At 58.4% G+C, this 17,646-nt stretch overlaps 1 protein-coding gene across 4 annotated transcripts; it reads left to right on the top strand.

The window, feature by feature from the left end:
- The first annotated feature begins 1,565 nt into the window (after window positions 1-1,565).
- KIFC3 (kinesin family member C3) lies at window positions 1,566-17,574 on the top strand. Of its 4 annotated transcripts, none has more exons than XM_041458821.1 (21): window positions 1,566-1,615; window positions 2,551-2,665; window positions 4,292-4,437; window positions 5,568-5,706; window positions 7,901-8,097; window positions 10,252-10,317; window positions 10,760-10,894; window positions 10,980-11,219; window positions 11,430-11,603; window positions 11,716-11,863; window positions 11,950-12,080; window positions 12,171-12,282; window positions 12,417-12,598; window positions 12,675-12,779; window positions 12,997-13,127; window positions 13,709-13,832; window positions 14,283-14,412; window positions 14,522-14,751; window positions 15,406-15,540; window positions 15,842-15,950; window positions 16,424-17,574. In XM_041458821.1, the coding sequence occupies exons 2-21, from the start codon at window positions 2,581-2,583 to the stop codon at window positions 16,447-16,449; spliced, it is 2,745 nt and encodes a 914-aa protein (XP_041314755.1). In that variant the 5' UTR covers window positions 1,566-1,615; window positions 2,551-2,580; the 3' UTR covers window positions 16,450-17,574. The 4 variants fall into 4 exon arrangements, with proteins under 4 accessions (XP_041314755.1, XP_041314754.1, XP_041314752.1 ...); XM_041458820.1 differs by lacking the exon at window positions 1,566-1,615 and adding an exon at window positions 1,624-1,924 and having other exon boundaries at window positions 2,481-2,665; XM_041458818.1 differs by lacking the exon at window positions 1,566-1,615 and adding an exon at window positions 1,624-1,924.
- Window positions 17,575-17,646: the final 72 nt, after the last annotated feature.

Raw genomic sequence — 17,646 nt, forward strand, 5'->3', positions numbered from 1 at the left:
TACTCATGCAAATTAGACACTGCTTAGGGCCTCTGCAGGTAAATGTATGTACATAGGGATGTGTCTATAGGCACACACCTCTATCCATCCATGCCAGGATCCATGCTGGGAATGCCAATAAACCTCTGATGAAGGGGGGGAGGCTGGGAGGTTTTCACTGGCTGCAGGGGAATGGCAAATGCAGTGCAGAGCTGGAGGCAGCTGCCAGGCCAGGATGGCATTGGCTTCTCAGGGGCAAGTTTCTGTGCCAGGGGCGTGGGGACATGGAGGTGACCCTTCACAGCCCCCTTTCTCTGGGTGAGTGGCTAGAGCAGCTTGTCCCCCCACACCAGTGAGTCCCCATCGCCCCTCACATGTGGCTGGCTGGTGACAGGGAGTGGAGCAGTGTCTCCTGAAGGGTCTCTTAGGATGTCCAAGAGAGACAGGCCAGGATGAAAGGACTGCTCCTGCTGAATCCTGCTCCAAACCTGGCCAGGAGTGAGCAAAAGGCTGGGACTGAGTGTGGCGAGATCGGAGGTGGAGGACAGGGGGTCTGAGGGGAGCACAGCACAGGGCTGGCATCAAACCCTCCTTTCCCAAGGGACACCACTCCTGCATCCCCAAACCCACGTGGGACACAGGCCAGCCTACCATCAGGCGGATGTGAGCCATGGGCACAGGGCACCTGCTGCCACCACCGAGGATGCCAAGTTCAGCTTTGTAATGGGAAATATCCGGTACTGCCAGTTCATTACCATGAGCAAGTCATGAGTGACTTGTGTCACCCAAACCAGCCATTACTGTGAGGGCTGTGTGTGCAATACAGGGAGGCAGATACAAATCACGCCCTAAAAATGCATATATATTATATTTAAAGCAGGATTTTCTGTTGCCTTTCTGACACCAGGACTTTTGTAGAGGTCTTGGCACATGAGGTTGTTTTCTCCGTGCCTCTGGGTTAGAAAAAGGTTGTTTTTCATGTGATATCTGTGTCCTTGAGCCCTGGGGTGCCAGCTGGCCAGTGGATGTCTGGGAGAGGTGGGGATGTGGCAGTGTGAGGAGGGCATAGTTTGGGTATGCGGGTCCTTGGTGTGTAGGTCATCAGCACCACTGTCCCCATGGTCCCCCAGGGTCCCCGTGATGAGTGATGCCAGGAGGGGTGCACAGGCGGGGTGCACTTACACTGGGACTCGCTGAAGAGCACCGGCCTTGGGGTGGGAATGGCAGAGACACACGGGGAGTACCGGGACACAGCGGGAGCCCCCAGCGCTACAGCGAGGGAGGGTCAGGGGAGCCCGGTGGGGGCGGGCCGCCCTGGGAAGGGCACGGGGAGCACCGGGGCTCCCCTGTGCTTCCAGGGCTCCGGCCAGAGGGGCCGGGGTGCCCCGGGGACGCAACGGGAGCCCTCCGCAGCCGGGCCGGGCCGCCCCTCCGGAGCCCCGCGGCCCCGGAGCCGCCGCCGCTGCCCGGTGCGGGAAGGGGAGCCCCGCCTCCGCCGCCCGTCGGGGGTTTCACGTGTTTCCGTGGCAACGAGTGCGGGGCGGAGCTCGGCGCTTCCGTTACCGAAGTGCCCGGGAAGGCGGGGACGGGCCGGGGCTGTGCCCGGTGCCCCGCAGCTGCCGCCGCCCCGCGCCCGGTGAGTGGCTCCGCGGGGCGGCACCGGCACCGCCGGCACCGGGGAGCCGCGCTGGACCGGGCAGGACCGGGGCTCCCTTTGTCTGCGGGCTGGGAGCGCCGGCACGGAGCGCCCGGGGCGCGGCGAGAGCGCGGCTCCCCGTTAGCCCGCGGCGGGCGGCGCCACCGGCCCCGGGAGCGGGGCTGCGCGGAGCGGGGCGCGCCTCCTGCCCGCTGACACCGGCACCGGCACCGCCCCGCTGCGGGAGAACAAGGGACCCCACGGTGGGCTGGGCGGCTCCGCGTCCTGTTCCCCGCCGAAGCGGCCCCGGTGAGGAGCGGCGAGTGCGGAGCGGGCGGTGCAGTGTGCGGAGCGGAGCGGAGCGGGCGGTGCCGTGCGGAGCGGTGTGCGCGGAGCGGAGCGGTGTGCGGAGCGGAGCGGAGCGGTGTGCGGAGCTGTGTGCGGAGCGGTGTGCGGAGCGGTGCGCGGAGCGGAGCGGTGCGCGGAGCGGAGCGGAGCGGTGTGCGGAGCTGTGTGCGGAGCGGAGCGGAGCGGTGTGCGGAGCGGTGCGCGGAGCGGTGCGCGGAGCGGGCGGTGCAGCGCAGGGCATTGTGTGCGCCGAGATGCGGTGGGCGCGGTGCCGCCCGGCTGCCCGTGGTCCCGGAGTTCCTAACTCCCTAAAGTCAGCCCCAGCCCGAGGTTAGGAGGGGCCTGGAGAGGCTTCAGGAATGAGTAAATTAATTACAGACACCGTTTATGTCACATCCGCTGGGAGCACGGAGGGAGCCCGGGGCTGTCGCCTTTTCGGGAGCAAAAAACGGGATTGATGCAACTTCCTGCGGGTTTCGGGAGTCGGAGCTGGTGCTACCGTCGTGTTTTGCTCCAGAACGTCCCACTGGGATTCACAGCTGGACACTGAGACCGGCTGAGATGTCCGTCCTTGCGCTTCTCCGCAGAGGTGCTGCTGGAGTCGGGACCCCCGTGCCATGATCACATCCCGCACCGCCTGGGATCTGGGATCCGGGCCCTCCGCCGGAGCCGCCTGGAAGACCAAGGACCTTGCCCCGGACGGTGAGTACTGCACGGTGGCTTGTCCTTGCCCCTTGAGGCTCAGCCTGCTGCACTCACGCCCTGCTCACTGGGGAAGGAGAGGCTGGGAACAGGCCAGCCTGCATTTTTCACATTTCTTTCCGGATGACGGTCAAGATTTGAGAAACGGGGACTCAGAAGCAGGCACAAAGCTCTGGCAGCCTGCTGGTGAGAAGAGAGGGCTGCCTCCATCTCCCTCCTGGCCCTTCTGAGCAGGAATCACAGGGAGAAAGGTTAAAATTTAACATGTAAGATAGAAAACAGAGTGATCTGCATGGCAGGGTGAATGCAAGCCCTTTGCCTCTTCCCAGCCTCGGCTCCTTGGAAAGGCTCCTTGTCCCTCCCTGCATGGACCCCATGGGTGAGTTTAGTCGGAGTTTTGCTCTGTGGAGGCTGAGCTGCTTTGCAGGCAGGCGGGCGGCTGCCTGCCCCAACCTGCAGCCGCTTGTTGGGAAACAGCCCTTCCCACCTCCCTCACCAATGTGCTGAATGGGGCTCGGCAGAGGGGGAGGCTGATCCCCCCTTTTTGAACTTCTTTTGCTCTTGGCTTCAGCATTTGCCATCCCTCTGTGCTGGCAGCCGCTTCTCTGGGCACAGCTTCTTCTCTGGCACTCAGGCCAGTCCAGCCAAATGCTGGTTGGCACCAAAGCCTCCAAAACCAGGGTTTTCAGCTCTTTGTCTGCCCAGCGGCTGCTGCTGCCCGTGCCGGGATGGAGAACTCATGGCCTGTTATCCAGCACTTTGGAAACGCTCAATTTTCATGGCGTGTGCAAAATGTCATGGATAATTAGAGGCTGGAAAGAAGTCCAGAGTGCTGGACTAACTTCATAAGGGCACATCTCCCTCTGGACATTGGTTCCACCTTCGGCCCAACTTCCTCTGAGTGATTTTAGGGGGAAAAGGCTGCATTATTGAGGCTTGATTTGTAAGCAATTGATTTTCCCTGCTAGCTGGAGAAGAGATTTGGCTGCTGCAATGGTGGCAGCACTCGTGGCAGACAGGTGGGGGGAGCACAGGGTCCCCAAGCAGTGGGATGTAGCCCTTGCCAGCTGCTTTTCTGGTAGCAGAAGAGGACACAGCCATGGGAGAAGGCTCCTTGAGTTGCTGGTTCCTTCTGTGTGGCTCAGCATGACAGGGAAGCGCTGCCCTGGCTGCTTTCAGGTTTGGCTGCCTGACAAATGAAGGAAATATTTGGGGGCAGTGGAGGGAGGTGACGCCGTCAGGGTCCGTCTGTCTGGTTTTGGTGATGCAAGCTGGCTTTGGCAGCTTTTCCGAGAGAGGATCGTAGGAAGTGGAGCAGCTTGGCAAGGGGTAGAGCTGGGATATCCCTGGTGGGGGGACAGATCTGGTCCTGCAGAGGCCGGACGGAAGCTACACCCTGAATTCTCATTACTAGTCATTGGCAACCAGTCTCCGCCCCCCGGAGGGCTAATTTTTCTAATTAACATAATTAACATTTCTAATAAAAGTCATGCGCTGTCTCTGCCACGCCGGTGTGGTGGCGGCAGCAGGGAGGAGGAGGAGGAGGTGGGTTTGCTGAGCTGGCCGAAGGCCGTGTCTGCGCTGGGCTCCCAGGTGGATCCAGTGATGCTCTTTGCTCCATCGCAGGCCGTGGGCAGGACAGGCTCGGCGCTGGGGGCGGAGCAGGCGCCTCCCCTCGGGCTCCTCTGCTGCCAGCGCTGCTTCACCATAAAATCCTCAGCGTGAGCTGGCCGGACACTGCAAACCCCCGCGGGCTCTGCCGGGCGCTCCAGGTGAGGAACGTTGAGCCAGCCATGGCGTGCATGGGGAAGGCAGTTTTAGGGTGAGGGGGAGGATGCCCTGCACCCATCTGGGCCATCCAGGTGGGAGCCAACTGGTTCCCTCCCTCACCACAAGCAGTTTGTGTCTGGACCAGCAGCGTGTGCCTGGAGCAGAGCTGCTGCCTGGGTGGGGAGGGAAAAGCATCTCTGGGGAGTTGAAAGGCATCAGTGGGGAACAGTGTTCATGACAGAAATGCATTTTATGGGTCATGCTGGCAGGAGATCTCAAGGCAGAGGTGTGATAAGACAATGCAGTGCCGGGAGGTGGTGTTTGCCAGTGGGATGGAGGAGAAGGAGGTGGAAGGGTGCCACGGTCAGGGACAGTGTCGGGACACCACGTACTGGTGTAGCTGCCACTAGTTCATTCCAGGCTTCAGGCAAAACATTCAAATTCCCCTTCTTCGAAAAGAAGGAAAACACCTTCTTATCACACACCAGCCTTGATGAATTCCCTTTGGCAAAACCCTTCTGGAGTCTGAGATGCAGAGGCACCGCAGACATGCGGCTTCTCCAGAAGGATGCTGCTGCCTCCTCCCAAATTACTCCCAAATTACTGGCATGTACTGAGTGTTTGCCCCTCTGCTGGAGTGAGATTCCCCAGCATCACGGCCTGTGGGGTGATGCCACAGGCTCTGAGATAAGATTTGAGAAAGAAAAGGCTTTATTGAGCCGGGTGAGCTTGGCTGATCATCCCCTTTTGTAGCAGCCTTATGAAAGCTCCTTTCAGATTTCTTCTGATTTCTTTGGAGCTCCATCCCACAGGGCATGAGCCATGCCTCCAAGTCAGTCTTTCTTTCTAAGGCCATAGGGAGAAAAATTGGAAATATTCATATAGCTGTGTGGCTGAGCTGAGCAAAGTTTTTTATGTGGAGAACTAAAAACATGATAAGTTCATTGTGACAGCTTCCCAACGCAGAACTCCCTTGGAGGGAGGGTTTCCCCAAGCTCCGCTGTTCTGTCTTCTGCACTTCCCGCCCTGCTCGCTCCTCCTGGCCAGCCCTGGGGAGTGCCAGCTGCTGGCACCGTGTCCAGCACGGTGTGGGCAGTCACTGTCCCAGCTCCCTGACCTGTTTCTGCCACAGGCCCTGCGGGACACGGCGTGCAAGCGGCGGGAGGAGCCGCGGCACCGGGCCCCGACACCGGGCACGGAGGAGCCGCCTGCAGCCCCCCGTGAGCCAGCGGCGGTGCAGGCAGCCCCCACCATGAACCTGGAGAAAGCAGGTAAGGGGAGAGCAGGGATGTAGTGCTGGGTGCTCAGGAGGGATGGGATGGGATGGGATGGGATGGGATGGGATGAGGGCTTGGTATCTGCCAGTGGGTATCGAGGAAACCTCTCCTCTTTTGGGGTGCACATAGATGTGCAGCTGCATTCACTGTGGGAACAGGTCACAGGAGAAATCCAACACCAGCCAGCTGCTGGCTGCTGACAGGGACTGATGAATTATTGAGCTGGATGAACAGAGCAGGTGAGCTCCAATGAACCTGCTGCTGTTTCCTCCTTCTTAAGGAAAATGTAACGTGTGTGGAAACGCTCGCAGCATGCGTGGCTGTGCCAGGATGGGGAAATCCCAAAGTCCCATAGTTTCCTGTCTTTTTCTGTCAGGATTGAATTGTGTGAGCTTGTCAGGGCACATCTCAGGAGCTGCTCCTGGCCTGGTCCCCAGCTGCATCCCAGAGCAGCTCCTGAGGTGGGGTAGTGGCTGGGAAGGGGCAGGGATGCAGGAGAAAGAAGGTTGGGGTCTGACTGGCAGTGCTAACAGGGCAGAGCTGAGGAACAGGTATCTTTCCAAATGGCTTTCTGAATTTTGAAAATTTCTGCATTTTGGAAAGCAGGAGGGTCACTGTGCACCCTGCCTGCCACACTCAGACCATGCATGGCCACCAGCACATCTGCCCAGGGGGAGATGTAACACAAAGCGGGTTGGCATCTCCTCTGCCACGGATGCTGTCACAGGAAGAAGTTGCTCGAGTGTGGAGGAAGGCATGATCTGTGGGGGATTTTCCTGCCTGGCAGTTTCACTTGCAGCTGAGTGTTGCAGCTCTCAACCTGGCTCTGCCTTGGGTCTCAGCCCAGGATTAGTGTGAATGATGTGTGCAGACATGCGGCGTGTCCACAGGAGCCTGGTGCTTCCTGGAATTTTGTCTTACTCCTGCACACTCCCCAGGGGTGAAAGCTGGCGTTCCTGACAACTTTGGAGATTTTGGGGTGGGATTTTTGGTTTTTGTTTGGGTTTTTTTGTGTGTTGATTTTAAAGAGAAGACCACGGTCCTCTGCCTGAGTTGGGCTGAGCTTTCAGCATGAAAAGAAAGAAAAGCCAGCACCTAACAGTGGCTGTTTTGGGGTGTCCAGCCCATGGCATGAAGACAAAACCTGTTGATTGCTTCTGGAACCGCTGCTGGACAAGCCCCATGACATGCAGTCAGCAGCAGAGTTGTGGTTTGGTCCCAGCATTTCATCTTTTTTGCAGGTTACGCTGCCTCCTTAACTCCATTTAGGGGTAGAAAATCTGACTCACAGACAAAAACGTCTCTCTTTTCTGCATTCAGGACATTTCCCATGAAGCAGGCAGCATCTTCCCGCAGGCAGCACGGTGATTCCCAGCACCAGCTCCTGCCTGTGAAACCTCAGGTTTCTGGTGGCAGCAGATGAAATCCACGGCAGGCAGGGAAGGGCGCCGGGCAGCCGGGATCCTGACCGTCAGTGCTGCCACTGCAGTGCCTCATCCCACACTGGGAGTGAGTCACGCCAGCTCATTGCTTCTTGGGAACTACCAGGTCATTTGGTAGGCTCTGATGTACGGCCAGGTTGGCTTCTGTCAGCACTAGTGGCTCTATTAACATGCAGAAAGTGATGTTTAAAATAATACTAGGAAGGTTAGAAAGCCAAACACACAAGGATTAGGCAATATGGCCATTCAGGGTACCTGTATAATTTAAATTTTGCTGCCATTATGTTTGTGTGTAATGACGCAGACTTTAATGACATGATCACACACTGCTTTTCCACCAGCACCTGCTCATTCAGAAGAAAGGATGCCAGGGTGAATCAGCGTCCTGCTGAGGGCGGTTGTTATCTGAGCGAGGCAGCAGCATTTTGGCTTGTGATGGGGCTGGCTCACGGTGCACTGGTGTGGGCAGGTGCTCTGGGTTGTGGCCTGGGATGCTCTGCTGGCGTTGGCAGATCTCTCTGGCTCCCACCCAGCTGGACCCCACTGTTAGCCAGGCCTGCTCTGGTGGGCACCTTGGCACTCAGGATGCGCCTCTCACACGTCTCTGCGCTCTCTGGGACTCATGCAAGTCCAGTTTCCTGCGTTCCCACCTGCAGCTCAGCCCCTGGGGACTCCCCATGGTTGGCATTCTGCTCCCCAGCGAGGTGGCTGTGTCCTGACCAGCTCCATCTTTGCTCACGCTGCAGGAGGGAGGCTCTGTGGTGGGAAACGTGCCAGCCTGTCCACAGCCCGGCCCTTCCCCGTGATCCAGGAGGTGATGGCCTCCATGGCACATCTGCAGAAGGAGAAGCTGCGGCTGCAGGAGGAGCTGCTGGAGCTGCAGGAGAAGCTCGCTGCCCAGGAGAACAACGAGCTCTCCCTCTCTCTCCAGCTGCAAGGCCAGGTATGGTGGGGACAGGGTGAAACAAAGGGGTCCATCAGGGTCTTCTGCCTCAGGCTGTGGCTTGGCTGGAGCTCTGTGGCAGTTAGTGATGGCTGAACTTGGAAGGAATGTAGGATCTCCATCATTGAGCATCTTCTTCACTGGGTGCTCCTGAGCACCGGCTCTGGCTGTGCCTTCCTTGGGGTGCTTGCAGTCCCCAGTGACACTGCAACAGTCCTGACAAGGCTGTGTGGCTCTGTGGACATGACATGGCCAGGAGGGCTTTGGGCATCAGGAGGCAGCTCTGCACCAGTCATCCATCCACTCAGCACAGGATGGCTAACACGAGGTCAGCGTGTTAGACCAACCTAGCAGTTTAATTTTAGTGAATTTCAGCAGGTGGAAAGTGAATGTGAAGGCACAGAATTGTCTGATGAAGGAACAGGTTTTGGCCACTGTGGCAAGCCCCCCCAAAACTATCTCCTGCACTGGTGCAGGCACATCCTCAGCACGAGTACTTGGGTCGTCTCAGGGACATGGAAATTTTGGCTGCTCGTAAAGAGATTTGCATGTGGCTGTTGTGGAAGCTGTTACAGTCAGGTTCTGCTTGTTCCACGGGTGTCAAAAAGGAGGAGGCAATTGTCCTGCATTTGGTTGGCATGCTCTGCATGACACAGGCGTGAGCGCAGCGGGATCTGGCCGTGCGCTCGCCAGTTCGGCAGCAAGCGCAGCCGGCGCCGGCCGGAGTGAAGAGCTGGCCCAAACTTCCAAAGCTTTGGGATGGCCGGGCCATGGCTCGAGCCAGATCCAGCTGCCAAGGAGTCCCTGTCACGTCCAGAGAGCAGGATGCAGCTGGAGATGCCTGAGCAGGTAGGGGAAGGAGGAGCATTGCCGTTTTTGGGCGCCACGGCACAGGGAATGGTGGGCAGGCTGCGGCGTGTGCGCCGACTGATTGGGCTGGCGGCTTTCCCGGAACAAGCCGCGACTCTTTTCTTCTCAATACCTCCCCTCCCTTAAAAATACTTATAAAAATAGCTTAATAATCTCCCTCAGTAGATATGGAAATGGGGTTTTTCCCAATCAGGCGCTCGGTGCTCGCTCGGCCCCCAGCCAGAGCCAGGGAGACTTGCTGTGGAAGGAGGCGATCCCGATCCCGGCTGGGAGCAGCCGCCGTTCCCCACCTGTAGCTGGGGAGCTCCGGCCGTGCTCCAGCTCTCAGCTGTGCCAAATACAGGGCACACGGAGGGGCTGCCCACCCTGCTGCCATCTCTGCAAGGGCGTGGCTGAATAACTTACCAGATTAATTACAGCCCCATGTCAGCACATCTGCATTGGTTATTAATCAACAGTTCCTAAATTATGGTCCATGGAGAGCCAGTTGCTTGCTGATTATTGGGATGGGGCAATATCCAGGCGTGTCCCGGAGAGGGCTTTGGCAGCTTTCTGGAGTGGGGAAACTGGGGAGCTGGGCTGGAATCTGGGGGATGGTGGTCGAGTGAGGGACAGAGCAGGTGGGTAAACCTCACTATGTCACTGCCCATGAGACTGCCGGCTTCACCAAGCGCTCACTGCTGCTGTTTATTCCAATAACTGCAGATTTTGGGAGAGCCTCACTGGTCTCTGCATAAAAAAATGTTGAGGATTTTTGAGATCCACCTGGTTTTGCAGGGAGGGCAGCCTGGTCCCGTGAGATGGGCAGATGCCCAGATGGGGGTTGATGGAGAGCATCATCGCATGTGGCTCAGACATGTGGCCTTCTTGAAGAGCTCCTGCTCCCTCTTTGTACCAAGATAACTTTCCTAGAAAGAAAATAGAGCAGGTAGAGCAAAGCTGGTTGTGAGGGCAGGACAAGGCACTTCTGGCTCTTCAAACACAGTTATGGATGGGTTTGTTTTTCCCTTCTCCAAAGATGATGCCTTTTTATTTTTTTAATAATTGTTTCTGCTAGTGCTCAACATGGACAAATTATACCCATGGTTGAACAAGGTCAAAGTAAAGCTTTCATTAATGCTCATTTTAATCAGCTCATGTGAATCAGGCGCTCAGAGCCAGGTGGAAAATTAAAGCATAACAAAAGTGTGAGCCAGACTGGACGTTGGTGGCTGGGGCGGCACCGCGGGGTCTCCTCCAAAAGCTGCTGAGGTGCCTCCTGGTTAACCTGGTCTGTGTTGACAGGTGGAAACTCTGAAGGCAAAGCTCCTGGAGCAGGCACAGGAGATCAGCCGGCTGCGCTCAGAGCTGGTGAGCTGCCATGGGATTGAGCCACCCTTGCCCTGAGGGACACTGGAGCTCTGGGTCACTGAGGAGGAAGAGGGAACACGGGCTGGGTGGAGATGGATTAAACCTCCCCAGGGTCACAGTTTGGACCATGCAGGCCAAGAGACACTGAGGAACAAACGCGTGGGATTTTCTGTCCAATGCAATGTGGCACTGGTGACCCTGGGGCTGTCACCCTGTGGTGGGAAGTGAAAGCCCCTCTGTGGGTTGGGGCTCCCTGGGGGCAGCAGGAGGCTCATCAATGCAGCAGACTGAATGATTCCCAAAGGGCAGGCAGGGACTCCCTGGGAATGGCACACTGGGAGCTGCTTCATACAGTGGGCTGGGGGATCCATGAGGGCAGCAGGCTGGGGCTCTCTGGGGTGCGTGGAGATTCCATGTCCTCTCCCATCCACTCCCGGCTCAGGGTGGCACGGATGCAGAGAAGCACCGGGACCTGCTGGCGGCCGAGAACGAGCGCCTGCGGCAGGAGATGAAAGCGTTGGAGGGGGAGCTGCAGCGGCAGCAGCAGGCACCGTGCCGGGACTGCCCCCACCTGCAGGTGAGGCACCGGTGGTGGCCGTGGTGGTGGCAGGGTGACGGGCACCTATGGGTGACGTGGCCCTGGCTGTCCTGTCCTTCACCAGGAGAATGCCGGGCTGCAGGAGCAGCTGTCCCAGCTGCAGCGGGAGGCAGAGGAGATGCGGGCCAAGCTGGTGGAGCTGGACCTGGAGGTGCAGCAGAAGACGAACCGCTTGGCTGAGGTGGAGCTGCGGCTCAAGGACTCCCTGGCTGAGAGAGCCGAGGAGGAGGAGCGGCTCAGCCGGCGGCTGCGGGACAGCCAGGAGACCATCGCCAGCCTCAAGTCCCAGCCCCAGCAGATAAAGGTGAGCTCTCCATTTTTCCTGGTTGGGCTGGATGTCTTACAGTGCCTGGTCGGTGCCCTGCAAGTGCCACCTGTCTCTCTACCCTGAGCACATCAGCACAGCACCACGATTTCCTAAATTATCTCCCACTGGGCCAGCAACAGCTCCATCCCAAGCCATTCGGGTGCTGTTTCCCCAGTACACCCCATCTGTGGGTGCTTTTCCCTGCAGTACATCATCAAGACAGTGGAGGTGGAGTCAGCCAAGGTAAAACAAGCCCTGTGCGAGACCCAGTCCCGAAACCAGTACCTGCAGGAGCAGGTGGGGATGCAGAAGCAAGTGCTGAAGGAGATGGAGCAGCAGCTGCAGAGCTCCCAGAAGATGGAGGCTCAGCTCCGAGCTCAGGTCTGAATGTGATTCCCCCCACATTCTCTGCCTGCCTGGTGCTTGCCAGGTGACAGGGTGTGGCAGCAGATGAGCACTCACTCAATGTCATCCCCCACTTTTCCTCTCCCAGATCATGATGTACGAGGCTGAGCTGGAGCGAGCCCATGGGCAGATGCTGGAGGAGATGCAGGCGATGGAGGAGGAGAAGAACCACGCCATCGAAGAGGCATTTTCCCGCGCCCAGGTGGAGATGAAGGCGGTGCATGAGAACCTGGCAGGTGAGGAGGGTGCAGGGGGCGGTCAGGGTTGCCTGACTGGTGTTGGGGTGTCATCATCTGCCCCTCACCCTGCCTCGTGCCTGCAGGTGTCCGGACCAACCTGCTGACGCTGCAGCCGGCGCTGCGCACCCTCACCCATGACTACAACAGCCTGAAGCGTCAGGTCCGCGACTTCCCTCTGCTTCTCCAGGAGACCCTGCGCAGCGCCAGGGCCGAGGTGAGCCCCCCCTGGACCACCACCCAGCACCCCTCCATGCGGGGTGGAGGTGCTGGGGGTCACTGAGCCTCTGGTCTCCACTGTCCCCAGATCAGCCAGGCCATCGAGGAGGTGCACAGCACCAACCGGGAGCTGCTGCGCAAGTACCGGCGGGAGCTGCAGCTCCGCAAGAAGTGTCACAATGAGCTGGTGCGGCTCAAAGGTGTGCGGGGTGTGGTGTCCCTGAGGTGGGACTGGAGGGACACAGAAACGTCCCCATAAGGTGGTTGGGTTGGCTGCAGGATGCTTCAGCCCACACGGTGTTTGATAGCTGACTCCCTGCTTCTCTCCTCCAAGGAAACATCCGTGTTTTTGGGAGGGTCCGCCCCATCACAAAAGAGGACGGGGAAGGCCCTGAGGCAGCCAATGCTGTGACCTTTGATGCTGATGATGACGCTGTCCTGCACCTCCTGCACAAGGGGAAGCAGGTGTCCTTTGAGCTGGATAAGGTCTTCCCCCCACAAGCATCCCAGGAGGAGGTGGGTGCTTCCGTCCGCTGCTGGTGTGAGGTGAGGAGGCAGCCACCTTCTCCTCACTCTCCCCTGTCTCCCCCAGGTGTTTCAGGAGGTTCAAGCCCTGGTCACCTCGTGTATTGATGGCTACAATGTCTGCATCTTTGCCTATGGGCAGACAGGGGCAGGAAAAACCTACACGATGGAGGTGAGTTTGCTTGGCTTTGTTTCCATCTTCTTCCTCAGCATCCCACCTGCAGTGCCCGGTCTCCATCACCAGGCTGGTGGCCAGCTCAGACCAGGTGTGCACCAGTGATGGTCACTGCTGCTCCACAACACCCCCCTGGGCTTTGCTTCTGCTCAGAAAAAATACAGAATAAAATGCCAAAGGGTGTTTTTCCCTGTTTGTCACCTCAATCCTTCAGGGGACAGCAGCAAACCCAGGGATCAACCAGCGGGCCCTGCAGCTCCTCTTCTCCGAGGTGCGGGGCAAAGCAGCCGACTGGGACTACACCATCACTGTCAGCGCCGCCGAGATCTACAACGAGGCACTCAGGTACAGGGAGGGGGAAAAGCTTTTTTAGACATCACCCCATGCTGCTCTCCCCCACATCGCTCCACCCCTTTCTAGGCCTCACAGCTTGTCTCAGGGCCCTGGGCACTGCATTTGGCCCTGCAAGGATTTATTTTTAATTTATTTGGTGCAAACTGCCCTTCCCATGAGCTCCATTGCTTACACAGGCTCCCAGCTGTGCCATCACTCCCACTCTCTGGCCCTGATGCAGCGGTGGGGGCATCCCCTTCTCCTCCCTTTCCTTACCCACGGACACTATATTTAGGAATTTGTAACTGGGAGCTGAAAGCATGAGAAATATTTTCCTTCCTAGTCCAGCCACAGGAGGGGAGGAGCCTGGGTTCTCATCCATGAGAATAACCGGGAGCAGGGATGGGAGCGGGGTCTGCGTCGGGTGAGAGGAGGCACATGGGAGCCAAGAGAGTTGAGGTCTATAAATAGGATGTGCAGCTTTCCCGGGAAGAGATGGCTGCTCTGGCAGTGTTGGCACGCAGCCCTGAGCCGCGGAATGGATGCCAGCACTCCCTTGGGATGGGAATGATAACGAGTGCCCCTTTGCCCAGGGACTTGCTGGGGAAGGAGCCGCAGGAGAAGCTGGAGATCAAGCTGTGCCCTGATGGCAGTGGGCAGCTCTACGTGCCTGGGCTCACCGAGTTCAGGGTGCAGAGCGTGGAGGACATCAACAAGGTGTGGGGAGATGGGGGCAGCGGGCACAGGAGGGTGCCAGCAGGGGGGCAGTGAAGTGGGGAGGGGTCTTTTGGTGTGTGACTCCTGGATTTGGGAGCATTTCTGAAGCTATGGGGAGCAACAGAGACCAAAATAGGTCCCTGGGTGTGATGTGACGGTCACTGTCCCATGGGATGAGCCACAGGGGGTTAAAAATAAAAGTGTGGGGCCCAGAGAGTTCCTGAGGGATTAGTGGGATGCAACTGTCACCGCAGTGCCCTGCCTGTCACCCCCTGCCTTTGGTGCATCACCCAGGCTGAGACCTGACAGCGGTCATTTCCCTGATGAGCCAGGCACCCCGTGGGGGGCTGATGCTCAGGTTACATCCCTGGCCATCCCTGGATCACAGGGGATTTGTGGTGGGACTGAGGCAGGTTGGTCTCACCCGCTCGACTCCTCGGGCTCCCCCAGGTCTTCGAGTTTGGCCACGTCAAGCGGGTGACAGAGTGCACCAACCTGAACGAGCACAGCTCTCGCTCCCACGCCCTCCTCATCGTCACCGTCCGCGGCCTCGACCGCAGCACGGGGCTCCGCACCACAGGTGGGTGTCACGCAGCAAACCCTCACCGAGCCACCTGGGCTGTGGCATCCCGGGGGTCTGCAGGGCTGGGCACTGATGCCAGCGGTGGGGTTTGGCTGTGTGTCCTCAGGGAAGCTGAACCTGGTGGACCTGGCAGGCTCGGAGCGGGTCGGGCGGTCGGGCGCGGAGGGCAGCCGGCTACGCGAGGCGCAGCACATCAACAAGTCCCTGTCGGCGCTGGGCGATGTCATCTACGCCCTGCGCTCCCGGCAGGGCCACGTGCCCTTCCGCAACTCCAAGCTGACCTACCTGCTGCAGGACTCGCTCAGCGGCGACAGCAAGACCCTCATGATGGTGCAGGTAGGGGCTGGGCACCCGGTGCCTGCATCCCCACAGCCAGGCACTGTGATTTCTGAGCCCCTTCTTGCCCCAGCGCTGAGGCAGGTGGGAGGGAGGCTGGAATCAAGGGATGGGGCTCACCCATGGGACATCTTCCAGTCTGCAGTCATGGTGCCAGCAGCAGCTCTCTTCCTGTCTCTGAACCCTAGACAAGGCCAAGGACTGGGGAATTAACTCAGAGGTCCATGATCCTGCCCTACCTGCCTGCACGTGGATGCTATCCCTATGGGCATTATTATACAATCTCTTCGTATATTGTCGTTGCCCCATCCCTTCTTTTTCTGGGAGGATTTTAAGCTCTGGCAGCTTCTCCACCCCTGCCCTGTGACCCCCCGCTCCCAGCTGCTGGCACCCACACTGAGCCCTGGGGGGCTCCCCAAGCCCCTGCACCTGCCATGGCTATTCCCGGCTGCTCCTCGTGCTGGGGCAGTTGGTGACAGGGAATCCAGCTGGCTCAGACACTGGCTGAGGCGTGGATGGACAGGGCTAGCCTGGGAGGGGTGGGTTAATAATAGCATCTCAGCAGCCAGCAGCAGCAGGTTTTCTAGGGGGGAGCCCCTGGGGCGCACAGGCAGCTGCCAGGGTGACTTTGGGCCTGCTCCTCCCTGAGCACAGGTCTCCCCTGCCGAGAAGAACACCAGCGAGACGCTGTGCTCCCTGAAGTTTGCCGAGAGGGTTCGCTCTGTGGAGCTGGGTCCTGTCTCCCGCAAGGCTGAGCTGGGCTCCTGGCCCAGCCAGGAGCACCTGGAGGTACTCAAGACACTGCGGGTGCCCTTCCTCTTCACCCTCACCCCAAGCTGTTGGCTGTTCCCCTAGAGCCACCCCCACTGGGGACAATCACCTGGTGGGATGCAGGTTGTCCCCAAACTACAGTGTCCAACCAATGCTGCCACCTTGGCTGTTCCAAGCCCTGTTTTGCAGCAGCCCTGTGGTACACCCTGAGAACATTTGGGCACCACTACCCAGGCATGAACTATCTGCCTGTGACCCCATCCATTCCTTCCCTCTGGGGCCTGGCCTGACCTTGGGGCTGTGTCCCCTCTCCTCCCAGGGTGACTCTCCAGGTTCTGCAGCACCACCTGGCCGGGGTCACGCATCCCCCAGCCCAGGGCACCTCTCCAGTCGCTCTGCCTCCATCCGCAGGAAGCTCCAGACATCAGGTGGGTGGTGGGAGAGCTTGAGAGCCCAGACAGGGTCCCCATCCCAGGAAGCTCCAGCCAACAGCCCATGGCAAAGCCTGCAGTGGGGAGTGAGCAGCTCTGTAGTCAGCTCATTAGTTCATAGCTAATTAGCCATGGTTAGCACTTTCCCAAGAGTGCCCTGGTTCAAAGGCACTGCTGAAGGCTCAGGTGGGGGGCAAGGGGAGGGCAATGCCAGCAGGCTGAACCTCTTTCCCCTTCGATTTCAGCCTGACTTAGGGGCAGCCGTGGCTGCCAGGTGAGTGCCTGCGGCCGGTGCTGGTGGAGGGCTCTGCTTTCACCCCGCTTCCCAGGCAGGGCAGGGCTGCTGGACTGTGCAGGGATGTTCTTGGGAATGCTTGTGGTACCAGCTCCTGCTACAATGCCACCAGACAGGCCTGGGGCACTGGTGGCTGTGCCCTTGCTGGCTGTGACCCATACATCTCTCCCCTCAGGGAAGCTGAGGCCAATCCCCCTGTGATGAGTGCCAGCCATGGCATCCAGCCTGCTGCAGGACCCAGCCCCTCACAGTGACACAGAGACGGCTGCTGGAAGACATGAAGACTTTGGTGCTGTTCCCTTGGCCACCAGGACCCATGACCAGAGGGTGATGGCACCTATTACCATGAGCAGCACGGGGTCAGGGTCTCCCAGCAGCCATGCCCCCTTCTCAGGGTAGGGGACAGTGGTGCTGGGCAGAGATCTGCCCCCTCAGATGCTCAGCTCTGTGAATTTATTTTTGCTGGACAGATGTTGTTACCCAGAGCAGGGAGCTGCTGGGTGCTCCCTCCATCTCTCCAGCTTTGCTTTTACAATGAGATCTCGCTGGAAGGGGTGCACAGAGCCAGACCAGTCCCTGGCCCTGCGCCTCTGCTACTGCCACAGGGCCATCCTAGCCACAGCTCCTGCAAGACTGCATCTGGGCAGCTGCCCACTGTCTTTCAGAGCAGCGCTTCCTCCAAGTTAAAAAATCCCAGCAGCTCCCTTCCCTGTCAGTTTCTCAAGCCCTGTTGTTGCATGAAGGCCCCCGGTGCTGTGCATGAGCCGAGCTGCTGTTCCTCGTGGTGCCAGTGCTGCCAGGGCCCCACGCTGGCTGCCTGTGGTGCCTGGCACCAGGGGCGATGGAGCAGTCTCGAATGAAGCTATTGTAAAGTTATTTACCAGTTGTCTTGTCAAGAGAGATCACAGTGTGGTCGAGATGAAAGTGTTTGAAATATTTATACCTGTTTACATGGTCTTGGAATGGAAAACTAGTGGAAAACAAACAAAAAGACCCCAAACCTCCAGTCCAAAAGCCTCTTGGCTTATGTATGGGGATGGTGGTTGGCAGGGGCATGGGAGGGGATGACACTGCCTTTGGACCTCTCAAGACCCACCCGTGGGTACATTTCCTCCTGCTGCAAGCCCCTGCTGGATGCACTGATGGCTCTTTCCACCACAGCCCTCTCTTCTCGCGCTTCCACGGCGTATTCTATTTAAAAACAAAAAAAAAAGGGAAAAATAAATTTAGCCTTTTGTAAGATTAGATGTTTCTATGTATTTTAATAATTAAAAAATACCCTGTTTTGTAACAAAACTTATTTTAAATAAACTCATAAAGCCAGTCCTCCTGCGCTGCGGTGTTCTTGAACTCTGCTTGAGGAGGGGTGGGTGCTTCTTCCCTCCTCCCAGCATCTCC

The sequence above is a fragment of the Pyrgilauda ruficollis genome, unplaced genomic scaffold (genome assembly GCF_017590135.1).
Source record: "Pyrgilauda ruficollis isolate IOZ18807 unplaced genomic scaffold, ASM1759013v1 scaffold13, whole genome shotgun sequence".
In the NCBI taxonomy this organism is placed as follows: Eukaryota; Metazoa; Chordata; class Aves; order Passeriformes; family Passeridae; genus Pyrgilauda; species Pyrgilauda ruficollis.